We start from the raw sequence: 17,734 nt of genomic DNA, 5'->3' as shown, positions 1-17,734 counted from the left end.
GATTTTTTTCCCTAACATCCCCCATCCAAAAAAATATCAGTTGTCAGATATTGTTGAAAAAAGCACTTTACTTACAGTTGATGATTTGACTGTACTGTTTACATCCTCAGGATCTGAAATAATACAATAGAAAATAGAATGAATTAACACGCATATAGCATATTTTTCAAAATGTTGCCAACTGCACTAATAAAAAACTATTATTATGAAAGGGCACAATAGTGGAAAATTGCCATTAAATATGAGAGTGTTGTTAAACCTATATCTAAATTGCAGATGGGCTAAGGTTACAGATTCTGTCCTATCCTGGATTCAATTCTACATTTTTAAGTCTATTTTGTTATTTGACAAAGAAAAGCTAGGAGATTAGGCTTTATTTATGGCTGTGAATAGCATTGATTGATTGATTGATTCCAGATGAAAACAAAATCTGTATTATGTGTATGTATTTATGTGTATACACACACACACACACACACACACACACACACACACGTACATATATACATTTTTATACATGTACATATACTTAGATACATTTTTACACTCACACATATATAAATCCATTTCACCATAGGTACTTACGTTCAATAAGAAACAGGTAGCATATAATCCCCATTAAGGATATTATAATGCCAGGTACCACAAAAGACAGACCCCAGCAAGTAGTTACCCAGTAGCCAGCTATTAAGGATCCTAATATATTTCCGACTGAAGTGTGTGAATTCCATAATCCCATTATCAATCCTCTCCTACAATGAATGAAAAAGAAAAAAAGGTTAATATTCTCATTGATATTAACATTGGACAGTGGAAATATCTACATATGACTCTAGAAGAGATTCCGCATGTACAGGCAGACTTAAACACAGGATATAACTGGATGGGTTTTGGTACCTTTGGTAAATTTCACATAAATTGGGAATTAATTTGTTTTGTGACCCATTTCAACAGAATTCACAAATCACAGCATTATTAACACACTAATCCTGATGTCAACGCTACTAACATCGAATGTTCTTGCTTGACAAGAGATGAAGAAGCAGCTATTTCATATGTTAAACTTGTGTATTGCTTTAAGAGCTAGAATTAGATTATTGCTGGGAGGAGGGAGGAGGAAGATTGTACCTCAAGGCTGTCTGAAATAAGAGAAGATAAGAACTTGGCGGGTTGTCTAACAGAAGAGAAACTGATTCTTCAAATTAATTGGAGAATGTGATTCATGACGGAAGTAGAAAGGTGGAGAATTGTGTTTAATATATTGTGCAAAGGGGAGGGGATTCAGATTCCAGATTCCTCTAGCAAGCTTTTGCCAATGTATAGGGCTAATAAAGGACTTTTAAGGTAAACGATGCCTCAGAGTCACTTGAAAAGCTCATCCGTCGGAAACTTGACACCTGAATTATTAGCTTTATATTCTGGCTTTTATTCTTGACCTCAGAGGCATATGTAGTACTCTCTCCTCTTAATTTTTTCCCCACAACCACCCTGTAATATAGATTGAGTTGAGAACAAGTAAGTTTCTGGCTTAGCAACAGGGAAATTAAAATGAATCAGATCTGTGAATATGGTATAGTCCATAGCTTGGGTTGCCTGTTGTTTTACAAGCTCCTTTGCTTGGGGACCGTTCCCAAAGATACGGACTGTGATCTAGATCAGGGGTCCCCAGCCCAATACCAGGCCATGGCCTATTCGGAATTGGGCTATGTTGAGTGGCTGGCTGGCCGGCTGTATTGTGTGCACGTATGCAACTCAACTTGCACGAGCGGCAGGCAATTGTACACATGTGTGGCAGGCCAGCTACATGCATGCACACTGGCCCACTGCTCAGGCAGCCCAGTTCCCCTCTACTCCCACAGCCGGGCCACCAACCTGCAAAGGTTGAGGACTTCTGATCTAAATAGCCAATCAGCTGTTGTTACAGGAGGAGGGCACAATTCCATTGGATGAGAACAGAGTCTAATGCATGGTTCATTCATACACTTTGTTCTATTCGCATGGGTCAGGCATATGTATAGGAACATATTGCTGGTTAAATTTTAGGGTTTTTCCCCCCAGGTTACATGTGACACTAAGACAATATGCTTGAAACGTGCCTTTTATGTGTTAAAACAAAGAAGCTCCCCCCCCCACAAAAAATCTACTATTGCTTCACACTATCTTTTTTTAAATTACGAACAGCAAAACACTTAATAATCTTCAACCTGCCTTCTCTAATTGCAAACTTTGAGGCAACCTGGGAGTTTAGGGCCACCTTGGACCTGATTCTGGTTATTCAGAGAACTGATTCACACAGGAACCAGGTTAGACCTGCTTTTCTGTTTATTCAGAGCCTGATTCACACAGGAACCACATGTTAGACCTGCTTTTTGTTTCTGGGCAGTGGCGTGGTGATCTGGAGCCCTAACATATAGTCATCAGTCCTTTGTCATGGACAGAACACTCCATTAACCTTGAATTTTAATTCATTTTCCCCCACTGTAGGGAGGCCAGTTCTATTTGATTGGTACTTAAAAGTTCTGATAGAGTTTCAAAAGGAACTTGAGGTTGTCACTGAAATGCTGATAGGGATTCAACCAGGACCTTTGTTGCCAGTAGAATCAGAGCAACAATAGATTTGTGGACTCTGTACACAGACCTTGGTGGGACCTCTGATTTATAGATGACTTCTAAAGGACAGTGCCAAAAGAGATGTTTACAGGACCATTGGAGAAAGACAAAGTGTGACACCAACATAGGTAAGAATCTTGCTTAAAGCACTCCCCACTCCCCTTCGATTCAATTGTGACTGATTCTCAGAGACTGCATGGACAAGTCCATGCAATTTTCCCGGCAAGGTTTTTCAGAAATGGTTTGCCATTGCCTCCTTCCTAGGGTTGAGAGAAAGTGACTAGCCCAAGGTCACCCAGCTGGTGAGAGGAATGGAATTCACAATTTATTGCTTTCTAGCTTTTCCTGGAGCAAAAATCAAAGACGTGGCTGAGAACCTAACCAAAATAATTAGGCCTACAGATTACTACCCTTTCCTCCTCTTCCACACAGCAAAGAACCTGAGTACAATATTGAGAGACTACAAACAACTAAGCAATAAAGCTAAGAAGCTAGGAGCACAAGTAGTGTTCTCATCAGTACTCCCAATGAAAGGCCAACACCCATTGAGGGGAAAAAGAATTCTAGAAAAAAAACCATTGGCTAAGGGTTGGTGTCGCCAAGAAAATGTTGGTTTCATGGATCATAGACTCCATTTCCTTCGTGAAGGACTCTTGGCAAGGGATGGGTTGCACCTCATGAAAACAGGGAAAATATACTCAAAAAAGACTGCCCCAACTCATCAGGAAGGCTTTAAACTAAAATCGAGGTGTGAGGGTGACCAATCTTCAAAATCTCTAGAACCCAAAACCAATCATAAATCCCAAGAAAACAAAACAAACAATGAGGTGGGCAGAGATGAGGAAAAAAGAAAAACTCAAACAATATTCAGGAGATGCAGGAAACATACCCACGGACAGGCAGAAAAGTCTTAAATGCTTATATACAAATGCTCAAAGCTTGGGGAACAAACAGGGTGAACTAGACGCAATAATACACGAGGGAGGATATGACATAGTTTGTATTACAGAAACCTGGTGGGATGAGTTAATACAATCCTGGACTGTATAAACAGAGGCATAGAATCAAGAACACGCAAAGTATTAGTACCGCTTTATAAAACCCTAGTAAGACCACACCTGGAATACTGCAGCTACTTTTGGTCACCATATCACAAAAAAGATGTTGAGATTCTGGAAAAAATTCAGAGAAGAGCAACTAAGATGATCAAAGGCCTGGAGACTAAAACATACAAAGAACGGCTGCAGGACTTGGGTCTGGCTAGTCCAGGGGTAGGCAACCTTGGCTCTTTTATGACTCGTCAACTTCAACTCCCAGAATTCTGGAAGTTGAAGTCCACGAGTCACAAAAGAGCCAAGGTTGCCTACCCCTGGGCTAGTCTAAAGAAAAGAAGAAATAGGGGCGACATGATAGCAGTATTGCAGTACTTGAGGGGCTGCCACAAAGAAGAGGGGGTCATTTTATTCACCAAAGCACCAGAGGGCAGGGCAAGAAGCAATGGTTGGAAACTCAACAAAGAGAGAACCAACCTGGAATTAAGGAGAAACCTCTTGACAGTGAGGACAATTAAGGAGCGGAACAGCTTGCCTCCAGAAATCATGGGCGCTCCATCACTAGAGACTTTTAAGAAGAGACTACACAGTCACTTGTCTGAGATGGTATATGTTCTCCTGCTTGAGTGGGGGGCTGGACTAGAAGACCTCCAAGGTCCCTTCCAGTTCTATTCTATTCTTCTACATCAAACTGGCTCTCTCTTAAAGCTTACCTTGTGGCAATAGCAAAACATGATTATGCCTCTGCTTTGAGTATCATTCACTGGCTCTGTTCAGCCTAACTTGTTCCCTTCTGACAAAGAGGAGAGACAGTACTGACAGGCTGCTGTGATGACCATTCTTGGCACCCAGTGGATAGAGTTCTGCAAATTTGTGCTGAGTTGTTGGTCAGATATGGCCTTGCGTAGTTACTCCTCTCAGATAACTACACAAGCTGGCAGTCAGGAGAGCCTTTGCGCAACTGCATACAGGAGTGGGATATCTGTGAGAATGCTTCTTCCTGATGGTCTCTCTCCATCCCACATGCTTTAGTGGGAGGGGTGTGCTCTGAGACTCCTCTTGGAAACAATGTCATCTGATGGGACAGGAGAAGCCTTCCCTTTTCACTGTAGCATCTGCCCTCTGGAACAATCTCTCTCTCTCACACACACACACACACTTCCTTATCTAGTTGGACCCAATCTCGTTAGTTTTCAGGACAATACTAAAAAATTGGGGCCAAGTTGGTTGATGTAAAGTTTCTGATTGCCTACTAATTTCTATTTATGCTTTTAATCATACTGGTTTACCATCTGCTTATTGTGTTGTTTGCTTATTATCCATTGCCCAAGGTTGCAGTTGTTCATTAGGACAGCCAACTTGTCGGACATTTCATTCATATATATAACGAATAATTCATTTCACAATTCTATGGTTAAAACACAACATTTATAATATATGAGTTTACCTGTGGGATGAAGCATTTTTTTTATATTAGAATTAATTATTTGGCCTTTACCAAAAGATTTCTCCCCTCTACCCAGAGAGAGAAAATAGAGAATTTACCTTCCTTTTCCAAACCAGTTGCCAATGCAGGTGACCACACTGGGCCAGCCAGTAGTTTGTACCATTCCATTAGCTACCTGAAAAGTTTTTAATGGCAAAGGTTATCCTGCAGCAAAATATTTCATAGCTATAATATACAGTATAAAAAGGTAAAGGTTCCCCTGCACATGCGTGCTAGTCGTTTCCGACTCTAGGGGCCGGTGCTCATCTCCGTTTCAAAGCCGAAGAGCCAGTGCTTGTCCGAGGACGTCTCCGTGGTCATGTGGCCGGCATGACTAGACGCCAAAGGCGCACGGAACGCTGTTACCTTCCCACCGTGGTGGTCCCTATTTTTCTACTTGCATTTTTACGTGCTTTCAAACTGCTAGGTTGGCAGAAGCTGGGACGAGTAACAGGCGCTCACTCTGCTACGCGGCACTCGGGATTCGACCCGCCAAACTGCCGACCTTCTGATCGACAAGCTCAGCGTCCTAACCCACTGAGCCACCGCGTCCCTCTATACAGTATACTAAGCTAATATTAAATATAATATTTAAATTTATGGTATACATATCAGAAAAAAATATATTATGATTATTCATTAACACAATAATTCAGCCAGACTTCAGCTCTGATAGTTTTACTACTCTTTTCTGTCAGTACCAGATCAAATTAGCCATTATAATTTGACCTCTCTGGTTTTTTTTTTAAAAAACATATGGAGTAATTGCAGTGCAACAGAAGGAGATGTACCATCTGTTATCTTTATTCTCCATCTATTTAATTGAGGGAGTTGCTGTGCCAAAGGTGCAAAAGCAATAAAAGTGAAAGGAGTATTGATTTATGCATGACCTGTGAAGAGAATAAATCATCAAATATTACTTAGTTCTGAAGCATGTAGCAATCCTCTGTTATTAAATAGCAGAACTGACAGAAAATGCAACATCTTTTAGACTATACCAGGCATCTTCTGCTTTACCAAAGATTTATATTTCTCATTAGGAAACGTGTACTTTGGAAGAGTAAGAGTTGAAGGCAACATTTGCTTTTTTTTTTTTAATCCCATTTATATCCCGCCCTTCTCCGAAGACTCAGGGCAGCTTACAATCTAAAGCACAAATCAATGTGCTTAGCAATTTTTTAATTATTTCTATATTGTTTTGGAAATAAACTGCTACAAAATACATAGTACAACATACGTGTCTTTTGTTTCCATGCAAAATCCAGCTACTTTCAATGAAAGATCCAGCTTTCAAAGCCAGATTTAGAAATTTGCTTGAATAATTCTACTTCCTAACCATCCACTGCTTTTAATCAATAGTAGTCTAGACTGTTGCTAGAACTCTTTGGACTGTAAAACATATAAAAATGGATTATAAAATGTATCTTCAGAGAAAAAAAAAGAGATAGTTTTAAGTGTCTCAGGGCATACCATTGCATACATTCTCAGACTAATTACAGAACAGTTAAAGTTTGAAGAAATGGGTTCTATTATTATCAAATAGTAATAGAAACACTTCTATCAAAGAAAAGAATAATATATATAAATGTTTCTATCAAAGAACAGAAGAGATTTTTTCCTGGTAGATTTTCCCTGGTACTTTTGCTATGCGGAACATTCAATAAAAGCAGGAATCACTAAGAAATGAACTGAGAAATCTAATATAACACCTTTATACAATCTTAAACTATGATCACATCTTGTCATGGCATACACTGATTTGGTCAATGTACTTCAAGAAAGCGTGGACCTGCTCTGCAAGGGGGGGGCGCTATTATTGTTGCAATAGATTTGTCAAATTGTTCAAGTAGGAGGGACAATATATGTTTAGCTTTGTTTTGTTTTTGTTTATTTTTTTTCCTTTTGGATTTTAATTTTTTGAATGAAATAAAATTGTTTAAAAAAAAGAATTAGATGCGCCATACAGTATAAGACCATGTAATCAATAGTTACTAGCCACAATAGTTATGTAGTAACAACACGAAAATGCCTCCAAGCTATGGCTGGGGAACATCAACAAGAAAATGCTGCAGCACAGATGCATTTATATTCTTAGGCTGCATTCGAGAGGTATGGAAAAATAACCTAGGCATGCTTACCTGAGCAATGATGTAGAACCACAAACTGTGTATGTTACAGAAATAGCCAATTCCAAATAGTGCAGTGAAGAATCCACTGGCAAGCATCCCACCACTGAGATAGTATCGGATAGGCAAACGCTCCCCTATTATGCCACTTTAAATAAAGGTTAAAAAGAAGAGGAATTGTGAATGCATATTGAACTAAAACTAATAATAATCATAGCTTTCTGAAAACCAAACCTTACAAATTATTAAAATCCTCAAAATATAGATTTCAAATTTAAATTCAAGAATATTTTTTCTAAGATTATTAAAAATGTCTCCAGGATAATCGGGTCCAACGTATCTATGATACCAAAGGATAGTTTGTTGAATCACTACCATTGCCCAACACGAAAAGGTACCTCAGTGAAAAGCAAATAACAGGATGGTAATTAAGTCATTAAAGCATAGGATTCCGAGTGGCACAAACAAATACTTTTTGGTGGACTAAATTTTATGCACGTAGATGTAAAAGTGGCTTAAAACGTATTTCTTTATTCAGCTCAAACAGTCTTCTTATATTTACAATGTGGAACTCTATAGCTTAGCAATAAGAGTAAGAATTAAGGGCATCCAAAACATTTTGGGGTTTTGCAGAGAGTTGAATCTCACCCAAAATACATTTGAATTACAATAGGAAATATTTCATGTTTTGATTAGGTTCTTCCAACACTTCTCATTCAATAATATGCTCTTTGCTTCCCAGAAACCTCTAAGCAAAGTGCTGACCAAGATCAAAGATAGCATAATATTCCATATTGACGCACTGAACCCATGAAGCAAGATAAAGAATAAGAAAATGTACCTCAGATACATTCCGACAGCGTAAGCACATAGAAATGAATAATCCAGGGCTCCCAATAACTGCTTGTAGTTGCTTTTATCTAGGAAGATACACACATTTCAGTTCAAGGGGCTGAATTGCTTAAATACAATTTATAAATAGTAATTATCTATTCACATTTGGTGTTTGTATAAAAATGGCTTCTAATAATTTAAAGAGAAGTTAGTTTTCCCCTTGATCAAATTATAGTAAAAGAAAATGTACTTTTATGATTAAAAGTACATGATATCGTTATACAAAGGACTGAAAATGGAAATTGTGCAGAGTTCAAAACGGCCTTTCATATCATAACTTTTAAAATGTGTTTAAATAATACTAATCCTGCATAACAATTCCTATCCAGTAAATGCATTGGGGGAAAGAAGGGCATGTGCTGGCTTTGTATATTCAGCTAAACCTGTACCAAGAACAAAGTGCTTAAGCTGTATTTGTACAATCTGCCAAAAGGGATGCGTAAAACCAACCACAAAATTCTGGAGATGTGATGAAGGGTTGTAGTCATTATGTCTCCCTTTCACACTTGCCCTTGAATATGTCATGTGAATAACATTGCTAGTATTTGTACTGCCTATCAATACATTTACTGTAATACTGAACTGGGAAGGAAAAAGGAATGTAATTAATTTTAAACTTGTATATCACTAATCTTTACAAGATTCAGTTCAAATAACAAAAAACAATTAAAATAAATAAAGTAGGCAATATAGCTTGTTCTTTCACATTACAGATATAAAAAATGCTTACTTAAATTTCTTAATATTCCTGACTTCAAAAGGAATTTTCTTCTTATAAGATTAAAAACTTCAGGTAAGATACATTTAGAATAAAACTGATGGACAAAAATCTATACACTTTTCCAATTGTCCTATTTTAAACAGTGTTTTATATCAATTATTTGTTTGTTAATCTTTTCTAATGATTATGGTTGATTGCAGTCAGACAGATGCTTAGACTGGATTTGGCCTTTTTATGCACCTACTGAGTCATCTCCAGGTACCTGGGATTAGGTAGATGTTTTTCTTTGATGGTATTAAATGTATTGTTTAAATAAAGTTGTCTGTAGGAACTGACTGATGGTGATTTTTGACAATTCCAATGGTGTTCTATTATTATGGTTTGTTACAGTGAGCCAGATGTCCAGGCTGGATTTGGCATGTTTGTCTGCCTTTTGGGTCCTTTCTCAAGAATCTTGGATAGGCAGATATGGATGTTTGAAGGTGTTACAGATATCATCTCAGGATGTAAGCTGTTCCAAGTAAAGCTGCCTTTTGCAATTCACTGATGGTGAATTTATCAATCCTGATGGTGTTCAAGCGGTGCTTCAATTGTTTTGGGACTGTACCCAAGGCACATAAGAGCTGTGGTGGCACAGTGGTTAGAATGCAGTATTGCAGTCTAATTCTGCTGACCACCAGTAAGTAGTTTGATTCTCAGCTGCTCAAAGTTAATTCAGCCTTCCATCCTTCCTACTACTCACCAAAAGGTTTCCATCCACAGTGAGAATCATTAGATAATGTTTTAACAGATGGAATGTGGATGGCATGTTCTTCATAGGCATCCCTTTCACTAATTTGAAGAGTTGTACAGTGTTTATGCAGTGCTCCCTAAATTAGAGAGGAAGAGAAGGGAAATTCTACTGAATATTTTGTTTTGTTGAATATTTATCTTACTGGAACAAACTATCAGACACGCCAGTAAATATATTTGAACTGAAGTTAAATAAGTGATTTTATACTGTATTACTTCAAAACTTGATAAGGCTAATTCAATCTTTCAAGTTTTAAATAACATGCATTATTCATTTTCAAATTTATCTGGCATATTACTTATTATAAAATTAAATATAAAGTTTAGGATCCCATTTCCTGATTATGTTAACCTATGGATTATATTTTTTCTTGGCTGCATATATTTACTTTTTATTTTTTTATTTTTAGGATTGTTCACTGCCCAGTCACTTTTTTGAGATGAGTGGCCATATAAATTGAATGAATGAATGAATGAGTTATCTTACAGTACTCTATTATATTAAATCTTGATAAGATTAATTCAGCTAGATGATAATTTTTATGCTTATCACAAAACTTGATATGCCTAATTAGCCACATGAAAAGTGAAATGAAAAGCAGAAAAAGAACTGGACAGCTTTTAAGAGACTATCCTACATAATTTGCCAGATAAATTCATCACAATATATCTGCATCCTTACCAACATCCTAATGCACATTTATAATATTTCAAACATAATGTGATATCAAGTAAAATAAAGCCATTTTAAGACATATTCACAAGCTTCACATATCTTTTGATATAGCATCTTTGTAGAATGTTAACCCCATAATAGTTTTTATGAACTCTTTTATTTAGTTTATTACTGTACTTCTTTCTAGTTGTAACTGTCATACAAAATTTTTAAAGATCTACTGCTCTGTCATTTGCAGTTATCCTTTTAGGGAAGATATGCTTCCTTGTTTGACATCATCAGGATATAGAAAAAAACATACTTCCTTGTTGCTTACCTTAACTATACTGATTGGCTTCCTTGATAAATGAAAACTAACGTACAACATGAAAGTCAACACAAATATGAAAGCCTTATACCTGTAACAAAACAAACATTTCATGCTTTGCAGATATTTTATTTGGCACAAATATATTAGGAATTATTTTAGGTTGTTCTATTATATACACATTTTTCTCTGTACACAGCTAATTAGTTAAAAAAATCTGAGAAATGTAGCTAAAATCAGGTAAGTAATTTTCCAAAAGTAAGAAGGAAAAGCTAGTTTGTCATTTAAAAGAAACAGAAGGATATCTGTCATTGCTTAGGGAGTTACATAAAAACATATTTCATGAATAGAATTTTCCCAAGATTAATAATTCAATAATTTAAGCTTTGGCAGGCCTCAGAAATTGTGTATCAGGCATAAACACTGTTGGACCAGACAGAAAAATATTAGAACAGCTTCCAGGTATTCTGAAAATTGATTCATGGCCAAGGAGTGTGATATTTATATTATAGGTAATGGGCGATTTTTCAACAAATGGCTGTGATTTTTCGTGATATTGATTGCCTAGTTACAAACCTTATCTAATCTCTAGGATATGAAAAACTTCGTATGTGTTTTGCATATCAAGTCAGTAAAGATTATTATACCACTTTCTACGTAGTTGACAATCTCATACATACTTGAACTCTATAGTTCTGTTCTCAATAAAACACATTTGTGGATCATGCCCAACAATTATACTACAATACTTGTTAGAAATAGATCTGCTCTATATTATTACAACCATAAGTATTAACACAGAGAAAACAAATACACATTTTAACAATAGATATTCTGAACAATTCTTTACTTTCTATCTGCCTACAGATTTGTTAAATAGGAAATCCTATCCAGATTCCTTTTCAAGTAATAATAGACCACAACTTACCATTGATCTTTTGTAAATGAAGTGATCAAACGAATCCCAGGTGGAAGTTCAGCCATTTAACTTGAGTACCAGATTTAACTTTTTGTTTTTCGGGTGCTTCAGATGTTTGTTCCAAGTTTTCAGTAAACCAAAATGTAATGCTGATTATATTGGTTCCTTGATGTTACCAATCACTGAGTGGTTAATTCTTTTCCCATATACCTGACTTTATGCAAATAGAACATTTTCATGCCATCAGTTTATGCACTCCTTTTTGAATATAAGCCCACTGAGTTCTCTTGAACCAATTTTTAAGTCAGAGTTGATAGGATTGCAGTTAAAATCTTAAATTAAGGATCTCAGCTCTATCATAAGGATAAACATAAATTCAGACAGAAGGCAATATCTTTGTATTCCATTCTGTGAAACATGTATTGAACAAAAATGATCAGAATCCTGAAAACATTTAAGTTATATGTTTAGCTCTTTTTTCACATTAAAAGTTATAACTGAAATGCTGTATTTTGAAAGAATTATGAAGTGATGGAGTTCTGGGGCCCCAAATTATTTGATTCTATAGATGCCAAGATATTCAGATTCATTTTCTGGAATGTGAGTACTCCAACCTGCCATTCATCCAAAGATGCGAACATGAGTCACATGTCTTGCAACTGTGAAAGAAATAGGTGATATTAAGGCCATGTATTTTTACTCAAAATCTTATCATTTGGTGTTGCTTTATTTATTTTAGGCCAGTTTTCAGTCTAAGTCTACAAATATGCCTAATTTCAAGCATAATTCCTTCAGTTCTGCATATTTGATACGAAACTTTTAAAGAAAATATTTTTATGCCTATCGATTCTTTAGGGATATTGGAGTGGGGTGGAGGGAGATCTCCTTTCTTGACTGTTGTGTCTCTTCTCTAGTCAATTTCACAAATCTACAAGCTACCAAATGTTAGGGTTCTGTTTATTTTCTATATTCATGTAAGCAAAAAATTCTTTCTGCTAGGAGGTAATGTAAGACCAAAGATGCACACAAAAATGTTTTAAAGAAAGAGGACAGATGAGAGTACATGTCCTATATTTTTCAAGGAAGGGGAGTCAGCATATTGTTGGATTATAACAATCATATAGCAATTCCTCTAGCTGTCTTGGAAACTAAATATGAAGAGGATGAAGTGCAAATGTCAAAGCAAAACTTAAACGACAATTGTTCCTTAATTGTAGTGCTTGGCTTAATAACTTTTCTAGCACAGCTCTGGATAGCTATAGATTATAACAGTGATTCCTAATTGTATCACAAAAGCAGTCATAAATATATTCTCTTCCCAAGGTGACGCTACTAAAATAAGAGTGGTGGGACCTAAGAAAATCTTGGTTCTATGATATGAATAATATTTAAATGGTCTTCCTTTGGACCACCATTAGGATTAAACAATGATTTGTTATAGAAAAGAACCACAGAAAAGTTAAGTAACAGAACCAGCCGTTTGTCATCCCTAATGATGGTGAAAAAGAAATGAAAGAAGGAGAAAAAAGGTGAGGAGGAGGAAAAGGTTATGGTGAACAGCATCACTCATCACACAACAGTGTTAGGTAAGGAATGGATCTTTTCACTGTTTGCCTCATCACCTGTCACTTTTCAAATGAAGCTGAAGGACTGCCAAACTCCAGCTGTTCCACTATATGTTTTATCCTAGGCCAGGGGTAGGCAACCTCGGCTCTTTTATGACTCATGGACTTCAATCCCAGAATTCCTGAGTCAGCATAGCTGACTCAGGAATTCTGGGAGTTGAAGTCCATGAGTCATAAAAGAGCCGAGGTTGCCTACCCATGTTCTAGGCTCTGTTTTGTAAATCTTAGAATTCTAGTAAAAATAAAACAGGCATTACATATTTGAAGTCTATATCAAGTTGACAATGAGCTAGTAGACTGTAAAATGTGTGTTACCTGAAAGTTTCTGGGTTTTTTTATACAATCATAATTTATAAGATAATTGTACTAATTTCCTGAAGATGAAAATAACTAGAGATTGGGATTAAATCAGAAATTGTAAAGACATTAATATCCTCTATGCTTCTGTATTGTGTGAAAAATGCTATTGTTGACTGAATCTTTCTAGGCTATGTAAAAAAGTTTCTTTTAGAAAACATTTGAATATTGCAGATTTTATGGGGGTGGGGTGCCAACAAAAAGCAACTTGTTAATAATTCTGCTATTTTCAGCTGGCTTCCATGCTCTGTTTAAGATTGCTAGAGAACGTTTCCAGTGTAAAAGATAAACTTCCGTGCATGCACAATTTTTTTACCTGAAATAAACTGCTGTAATGAAATAATTTGTCCCAGCCTCGAACTGACTTCTATATAAAACGAAACCGCCCACAACAGAAAGATATTGGCCAAGTCTACTGACCTTATTAAAGTGTCTCAATCGTTTGTAATTATTGCACCTGTCAACCATGATGAAAGCCAGTAAAACCAAACTTTAAAAACCTAAGCGATTCTTTCCTCTCCCCGAAAGCAGCAACCATGCCCTCCATCTGGAAAGGAAACTCACTGAAGGCTGAACTTAGGTTCTCTTCAAGAGTCTCAGTACACAGGACGAGATTTAACATCTGAGGGACTTAGCTTTTGAAAATCTGATCGACAAAAATCAGTTAAGAAACTGCTGCTGCCCAATTGAAAAAGCCTAACCCATTCAGTTAAACGGAAGCGATCAGCCCCCGTCCAGGTCTGGGGATGATCGGGGCTATCTCAATCCTCCTAACCGTCTCTTCGTGAATGTATCTCGGAAAAGCATACAAACCAATCAACAGCAAAAACATAATAATAACCACAGCCTAAACAAACATCATTTATTTTAATCCCATTTATATCCCGCCCTTCTCCGAAGACTCAGGGCGGCTTACAATCTAAGAAGCACAAATCAATGTGCTTAGCAATAGCCTTCATTCTATGTCTATGCCTGCTTATTAGGGCTTTCAGCTCCCCCCAAGCGGCATTGAAGGGTCAACCATTAATTTCGTCTGGGGAGATGTCTTCGAAACGATGCATCGATGTCGGGGAAAGAGACTGGGGGCCAACATAAGCGCCCCAACCGGCTCTCCTCTCCTCCTCCTCCCCCCCCCCCCGCGCACAACATCCGTTCATCCGCCGAACCCCCCTTCAGTTTGCCGCTCGGTTGGTTTGGCCGGCAGCCGCCGCCGCCGCCGGTGCGTTTCGCAGCTCTCCCTCTTAAAGAGGAGAGTCTCCGCTCGGCCAGGGCAGAAGAGCGTGCTAAGAAGTTGCTGCCTCCTCGAGAGCCCCTTCGGGGACCCCCCACCTCAAAAAAAAAGCTCCCGCCTTTTCCCTCCCCACAGGCTGATCTCGGAGTGCGACAATTTACCCGGAAGCGAGGAGACGGCGGCGGCGGCTGCCGGCTGCTGTTGGAAAGAAAGACGCTCCCGTCGCCTCAGGAGACCGTTTCTGACAGCGGCCCAGGGTTGCGATTTCCTGGTTTAGGCGGGGCGCGGGGCGAGGAGAGTCGAGCGAGGAACCTGTCCGGCTCGTTCAAGCCGAGTCTCCTCTTTCTTCTGGGGCAAGAAAAGGGAGCGCTAAGGCGTAGCTCGAGGTGGCAAATGTCAGACCTGGAGGGAGGGCCGAACCCGCCTTCCTTTCTCAATGAACTTTCCCATACACCTGACTTTATACAAATAGAACATTTTCATTTGTTCAGTGGATGTTGCCCTGTTTTGTGACTTTTTCTTACCATTGTTGTTCAGTGAATCACGGCAGTTAGTAACGCGGTTGTTAAGTGAATCTGGTTTTCCCCCTTAGTCTTTGCCTGTCAGGTCGCAAAAGGGGATCACGTGATCCTGGGACACAGCAGCCGCCGCGAGTCGGTCGCCAAGCATCTGAATTTCGATCACGCGACCGTGGGGATGCTGCAACCGTTGTAAGTGGTGAAAAATGGCCATAAGTCACTTTTCCCAGTGCTGTTGTAACGACAACTCATTTAGTGAATGTTCAGAGTAGAAGACTTATGTATATTGGAGAAGTTAAGCTAAAATAATTTTTTTTAAAAAAAATGGATTTAAAGTATATCAGATCAAAATCCAACAAGGACAATTTGCTTTTAAAGGGAAAAAAATGATGGAGAGAGGCTTAAATGGCTCACTGCAGAGCTCCTACCGCCAAAATAGCAACTTTATCTAGAATGTCTTCCCTGATAATTTTAGTTTGCAAACATAGTAATAACTGAAAAATAGTGCTTCCAGAACACAAACTGTTATAGTATCAATTTTGCCCACTGACTACCTGTGTGCAACTTTATTGAGACTTATAATTCACTGGGCTTCATTTTCCATACAAAATACCTGGGATACAAAGCCTGTAATGAAGCCCAGATGGATCTGATAAAATTTCACCTCATAAACTCTGAATATTGCTTCAGTGCATAAATGTATAAGCAGAAAACACAAGTATTATAAACTAGAAGAGTAAATTACACACACACACACACACACACACACATATCCAGAAATTAGTTTTTTTGGCTGAATGCATTAATTAAATATGGGACTCCTTAATACAAATAAAAGTTAATTTAAATTCCTGCAAGCATATCTGTGGTTTGTCCAATTAATTAGAGTGAGGTTTCATAGCAATTTGAGTTAACTGGGAGTTCCACTCCCACCAAGTCAGCGGGGTGATCTTAGGCCAGTAACACACTCAACTCTGGGAAGGCCGTAATGGCAAACAATGGCAAAAACTGGTGGCTCTGGTCCAGGCAGTAGTCAGGAGTCAATACTGAGTTGAAGGCACAAGCACGCACATACACAAAAGAATTAAGCAATTCACTGACAGAAGTTCTGGCTTTAGTTTTTAAAGGTTACCAAACCCATTCATATTTGCTTGGAAGTTAAGTATCTCTGGATATAAAGGAATTATTTAATACTAAACAACGTATACAGGTTTGCACAATTTTATGCATGTCTTGGAGAGGGCTTGAAAACATAGCCATTAAAAGAAAGAACTTGGTCTTAGAGAATCAGAAGTGATAAAATTGTACTTTTGTCCAGGACTGCAATCAATCATGCCCTTTCCCACGATATTATATTTTATTAATATAATTAATCCCCTTCATGGATTACTGCCTTGTCGTGGTGAAGGGGCTTGTGTAATTCAATGAAACTATGAGCTACGCTGTGCAGGGCCACCCAAGACGGACAGGTCATAGCAGAGAGTTCTGACAAAACGTGATCCACTGGAGAAGGAAATGGCAACCCACTCCAGTATCTTTGCCATGAAAACCCTATGGGCAGTACCAAAAGGCAAAAAAATATGATGCTGGAAGATGAGCCCCTCAGGTTGGAAGCGTCCAACATGCTACTGGGGAAGAGCAGAGGGCTAGTACTAGTAGCGCCAGAAAGAATGAAGCGACTGGGCCAAAGCCGAAAGGATGCTCAGCTGTGGATATGTCTAGTGGTGAAAGGAAAATCCGATGCTGTAAAGATTTTTTCTCCATAGGAACCTGGAATGTAAGATCCATGAATCAAGGCAAGCTGGATGTGGTCAAACAAGAGATGACAAGACTGAACATTGACATCTTAGGAATCAGCGAACTAAAATGGACAGGAATGGGTGAATTTAATTCAGATGACCATCAGGTATACTACTGTGGGCAACAATCCCTCAGAAGAAATGGAGTAGCCTTCATAGTCAATAAAAGAGTAGGAAAAGCAGTACTGGGATACAATCCCCAAAATAACAGAATGATCTCAATTCGAATCCAAGGCAAACCATTCAATATTACAGTAGTCCAAGTCTATGCCCCAGCCACCAGTGCTGAAGAGGATGAAATTGACCGGTTCTATGAAGCCTTACAGCACCTTATAGAACTAACACCAAAAAATGATGTTCTTATCATCATGGGGGATTGGAATGCTAAAGTAGGAAGCCAAAAGATAACCGGAATAACAGGCAAGTTTGGCCTTGGAGTGCAAAATGAAGCAGGGCACAGGCTGATAGAATTTTGTCAAGAGAATACGATGGTCATAGCAAACACTCTTTTCCAACAACCCAAGAGACGGCTTTACACAATGACATCACCAGACGGTCAACACAGAAATCAGATTGACTATGTGCTCTGCAGCCAAAGATGGAGAAGCTCTATACAGTCAG

General features: G+C 38.2%; 1 protein-coding gene across 4 annotated transcripts in view; it reads right to left on the bottom strand.

The window, feature by feature from the left end:
* SLC37A1 (solute carrier family 37 member 1) overlaps window positions 1-15,478 on the bottom strand; it is a 29,310-nt gene extending 13,832 nt beyond the window's left edge. For 2 of the 4 annotated variants that reach the window (XM_081326713.1, XM_081326716.1), the window contains exons 1-9: window positions 14,958-15,148; window positions 11,593-12,242; window positions 10,674-10,755; window positions 9,632-9,758; window positions 8,116-8,194; window positions 7,287-7,422; window positions 5,208-5,284; window positions 586-752; window positions 76-113 (exon numbers count right to left, since the gene is read on the bottom strand). In XM_081326713.1, the coding sequence (XP_081182839.1) occupies window positions 76-113; window positions 586-752; window positions 5,208-5,284; window positions 7,287-7,422; window positions 8,116-8,194; window positions 9,632-9,758; window positions 10,674-10,755; window positions 11,593-11,648 (762 nt within the window). In that variant the 5' untranslated portion in view covers window positions 11,649-12,242; window positions 14,958-15,148. Of the gene's footprint in view, window positions 1-75; window positions 114-585; window positions 753-5,207; window positions 5,285-7,286; window positions 7,423-8,115; window positions 8,195-9,631; window positions 9,759-10,673; window positions 10,756-11,592; window positions 12,243-14,957; window positions 15,149-15,320 lie in introns of those variants that run through there. The other 2 variants (XM_081326714.1, XM_081326715.1) reach the window with 2 other exon arrangements.
* Between the last annotated feature and the right edge of the window lie 2,256 nt (window positions 15,479-17,734).

This window comes from Vipera berus, assembly GCF_964194415.1.
Source record: "Vipera berus genome assembly, chromosome: 4".
Lineage (NCBI taxonomy): Eukaryota > Metazoa > Chordata > Lepidosauria > Squamata > Viperidae > Vipera > Vipera berus.
The sequence above is the reverse complement of the archived record's forward strand: the minus strand, read 5'-3'. Positions and strand labels throughout refer to the sequence as shown.